This window comes from Poecilia latipinna, unplaced genomic scaffold, assembly GCF_001443285.1.
Source record: "Poecilia latipinna isolate Pla-1442-1.1 unplaced genomic scaffold, P_latipinna-1.0 Scaffold1335, whole genome shotgun sequence".
NCBI lineage: Eukaryota > Metazoa > Chordata > Actinopteri > Cyprinodontiformes > Poeciliidae > Poecilia > Poecilia latipinna.
In genome coordinates, this window is record NW_015113951.1 from 149,114 (window position 1) to 153,693 (window position 4,580).

The 4,580-nt window shown below is 40.4% G+C and overlaps 1 protein-coding gene across 1 annotated transcript; it reads right to left on the reverse strand.

The window, feature by feature from the left end:
- Positions 1-1,239: 1,239 nt before the first annotated feature.
- Positions 1,240-4,067, reverse strand: hbegfa (heparin-binding EGF-like growth factor a). The gene is made up of 6 exons (XM_015055799.1): positions 3,792-4,067; positions 2,905-3,147; positions 2,046-2,244; positions 1,802-1,954; positions 1,613-1,699; positions 1,240-1,495 (listed from the first exon to the last, which is right to left on the reverse strand). Exons 1-5 carry the CDS (start codon positions 3,832-3,834, stop codon positions 1,627-1,629), a joined length of 711 nt encoding a protein of 236 aa, XP_014911285.1. The 5' UTR covers positions 3,835-4,067; the 3' UTR covers positions 1,240-1,495; positions 1,613-1,626.
- Positions 4,068-4,580: the final 513 nt, after the last annotated feature.

Here is a 4,580-nt window from a genome sequence, read left to right on the forward strand (position 1 = left end):
CATTTGGGCGATTTCCGAAGCCACAACTTTACAGGTCCTTCCAACGATGCAGAAGCTAAAAAAAAATCCTTTTGGATAAGAGGTGAAACAACAAGAGAAATCCAGTTATCTTGTATTTAAGCACCCATCATTGTCATATACTCACTATCACACACCAACATAATGAGACGTAATAATGAGGAAACACTCAAAATGTCAAGATATTCTTTTTTTTTTATTTTGCAATGAACAAATCAATCACAAATCATCACTTCAAAAATGACAAATAAGGATTTGAAAGGGTTGAACACCTTAATTCAGTTTTGTTTTTTTTTTTTTTTGTTTTTTACTTTGGCAGCGTGATACTCTCTCCTCTGATTAGACAAAAAAAAAACTAAACTTCTCTCCACACAGCCATTTTTCACTTCAGTATTGATTCTGTACTCATAAGGTAAGAGAGGGTGTGGTATATGTACAGTTGGTGGAGAAACTTGTGAAAAAAAGACTCTTTGCTGACCTTTTTTTTTTTTTTTTCTTTTAGAAAACAGAAGCCAAACACAGAAACTCCGTTACTTTCTGGCCTTCAAGTCCCTGAGCCTGCAGGATAAAGTCGAGCTAAGGGAAGGAGATCTCCCTGATCTTCAGCTCCGATGTGCCGTTGGGCAAAAAGCCCCCAAAACACGATGGGGCCCACTGGTTTTATATTCCAACTGAGTCCACCTGGTGTGATATTGGTAGCTTCCAAGGAGTTATTTATATTTTAACAAAAAAAACAAAGATAAAAAAATAATAATAAACAGAAATTACCCAAATAAACAGTTTATTTGGAATTTAATAATTACAGTGCTTTGGATCACTTTGGGTTTGCCAGAATTAAAGTTGGATACACAAAGAAAATTGTAAATAAAGGCAAAGAGCTTTTTTGTGATTTTGTTTTCTGCCTGTTTGTTTCATAAATAAATATTGTTCAATAGCAAATATAAAAAGAATTGTAACATTACAATTTTAAAAACTACTTGAGGGAATAATATCCCTATAAATACATTTAAATAAATAAATTAAACTTATAAATATAACGTTTACTGTACAGGAAAAGAAAAAAAAAAGAGGTGTGCAGGAAAAATACAAAACATTTTCTCATGAGAGAAAAAGAGTCCAAATTGAGCTATCCTTGCTGTTTAAAGTTTCCAGTTCCACTTGAAACGTTTTCTTTTCACGCAGTCACGAAGCAGAGCAGAGTCTAAACGTCGTCCCTTCTTCTTGTTTTCTTCCTGCCGATCCCATCTTCAGTCCATCTTCTAAGCCGTTCTGTATTTCGCTTCCCGGAAGATGTCCCCTAATCTAGTGGACGCCCCGCGGGGGATACCGATCCGGTCGCCCACAGCTGACCAGTCATGGAACATCCATCTGAGCGCTCTCAGCTCCCATCTCCACATACGTTCATGTTTCCTCCTGGGCCTCCCGTTGCAGTACGCTTCTGTTTTTCCAGTTTGAGGTAGAATTTCTGCATTTATGCCTGATAGGGCGAAAAAATAAAAATAAATAAATAAATAAATAAAAGGTTAATCTCATGAAGGTACAAAGAAGCTTCTAGGTAACGTCTGGGATAAGAAGTCAGTTCTGAAGCGCTCACCTCTGTTTGTGGCTTCAGTTGTTGGACGCCAGCCCCAACTTCACCTTCTCCTCGCTCTCTACATCATACGCTCCACGCTTGTGAAACCTGAAGATAATTTAAAAAATAAAAAGAAACGGTGGATTAGTCAGATTATTTCACTCTTTTTTTTTATTGTTCTTTATGGCGTCTAATGCTTGTTCTACTCACCTTAGCATTAATAAGAGGCCGATGATGGTGAGGCAGACGGACGAAAGCACCACAGCTATCACTGCTAAAGCCGTGGTCCTGCTGTAGCCCTCCGAGGTGTGGACAGGCAGCGTAAATAACTGGCACCTTTCGCCAGAGTAATTTGGATGGCAGCTGCAAGCATAGCAGGTACTCCATTAGTTAATGTCGGTGACCGTTATTTCCGTAGGTGACATCAAGGTGCTTGCAGAGCTTTGGTACTTACACGCAAGACGGGGCACGGATTTCCCTCAGGTACTGGCAGGTGCCATGAATGCACAAGTCCTTGTACTTTTTCAAGCAGGGATTCCTCTTCCTTCCCTTGCCTTTCCCCTTCTTTCTTCCATTTCCCCTCCTTTGGGTTTCTTCTGTGTTTTGGGGCTCCGGGAGGGATGACGGGTCTTTGGGTTTGCTTGACATGGCGACTAAACCAATAAAGATGACAAAAAATAATAAAAATGATGAGTAGAGTTCAGTCCTTTAAAGGTTGACATGTTGCTTCTGGAGTGAGACTTGAGTTTCTTCCTCACTTTCTCACTGTCACTTCAAATGATCTCACTTCGGCTTTGAGTTTTATTGTCCTGGTGACTTCACCAACAATGCAAAAATAAAAACCCTATCGCATAAGTGCAGTCTTTACATGATTACTAAAGACTCCAGTTTTTTGTATGGTTATTACTGATAAGGCTCAAGCACCTGCGCTTTGCTCAACATGGCAACTGAACCAATAAAGTAAAAAAAAAGAAAAAAAACATTCAGCTATGTCTGGACTCAGCAATGTTGTCATGTCTCTTGACGTCTATTGCGCTTTTATTCCCACACTGCTGGTCGTATGGCACAGTGATCTAGTCAGACCGTAAAAGAGGATTTCCAGTGTTAGAGAGCAAATAAAGGTATACACCTTAATAAAGACCCTTGTTTTTAGAAGTACAGGCTGAAACATTGACTAGGCAGTCTGTTCAGCTACTTTCATGGCCAAGTTTAATTCAAAGAGCTACTCAGAGGTTGGTAAGTTGGGTCATTAAATGGCATGCAGACAAAAATTACTGAAGGATTTTAGACAGTAACTCAAGATCCTGCCTTACCTCGTGGCACATCCATGTCATAGTCTCCAGACATTTCGTCAAACTCATCATCGTAGTAATATCCATCGTCATCCTCCTCTTCCTTGCCGTCCTGGCCATGCTGCACTGTTGTGGCACCTGTGCGCTCCTCCTCCTCAGCCCTCCGGTCCCTGGTTGTGTCTAAAAGGTTGAAGATGGACGTGTGCCGCTGCCTGTCGCCCTCATGCCGGTCGACTGCAGCCCCATTGGCCAGTCTGGACACAACTGGAGGAGAGAGGAACAAAAAAAAAAAAAAAAAAGAGAGAGAGAAAGAGAGAATTTGAGTTCCAGAAGCAGAAGCTACTACAGAGCTACTACTCTGAGGGTAATGAACTGAACTCCACCTGGGCAGAGATTGCTGGGCAAGTTGAGACATGTTGCACACCAGCAAGCTCCAGGTGGGATTGGGAGGGGATTTTAGTTACACTACTAATCCATGTTTGGTCACGAGTAAATAGCTTATTTGGGCTTTGCTCCAAAGCACTACAGCAGCTAAAAATCAATGTTGAGTACTTATGTGGTTTGGGAACAAAATGTAGCCAGAGGCAAGACCCAAACATGCACACCCCCAAATTTCACGGACAGACTCTTAGCTAATGTCATGGCAAGAATACGAGTTAAAAATAAATGTATCCAGTTACATAAAGCTTAATCTAAAATAGACAGATGACCCCATTAACTCCAGAACAACATGGCATGACAGAGAGCAACGATTTAAGATTACATTTTTTAAAAATTAGATACTTAGATGATTAGATTTAAAAAAAAAGGAAAAAAAAAAGAATCAACACTTAGGGCATTGGGGGGGAGAGGAGGGGTACAGATAAACAAATACTGTTGTATTTGTACGAAATGCATTGAACACTTACCCAAGCTGTGAACAAGCAGGAGCACGACGGGGAAAATCCTCATGGTGTCAAATATTCCAACAAAATCAAAATTAGCGCCGCGTTCAGATTTGTCGTATTCCAGTAAATATCCTTTGTTCTCCAACTTTATCCCCCTGGATGTCTTTGTTTGATTTTTATTTTTTACTTCTTTTATTTTTTTTTTTTAGTCTTTTGAGGTTAATTCCGCCTGTTCAGGAGCTCTAGATGTGATTTGGAGGTCGGAGTTGCTCGGCTGTCCAGGGCAGGACTGAGGCACGGTGGTAATAAGGGCTGCTGTAGTGCTCCTCCTCCTCCTCATGATGCAGTCAACACACACCCCTAGTGATTTAGCGTAGACCCCAGGGCGTGGACATGGGTGTCCTGGTAGTCCCGGACGTTAGTAATACTTTGCCATATATGATAGATATAACAAAAAAAGAAAAAAAGTGTTTAGCAATAGGGGTGGGGTAAGGGGTTCGGGGTTATGTTTGTAAAACTAGCCTATCTTTCATAATTGTAATGTTGATAACACAAGTATCTTGTAAAAAAAACTACAAGTAAAGAAAGAGGGAGGAAAAAAAGACAGCTCAGTGGCGCCTCTTTTTGGTAAATCTTTGAACTGCACCAAACTTGTTCTGAAACAAGTGAATTTGAATTACCTTTGAATTACCTCTGTTTCCTCAGTGTACATTTCCACGAGTAGATTACACTGCTTAAAACAACACATTCCGAGTAGTTTATACAGATATTAAAAAAATTCCCCTCTCACCCTCCGTGGGTGGTCTCTTT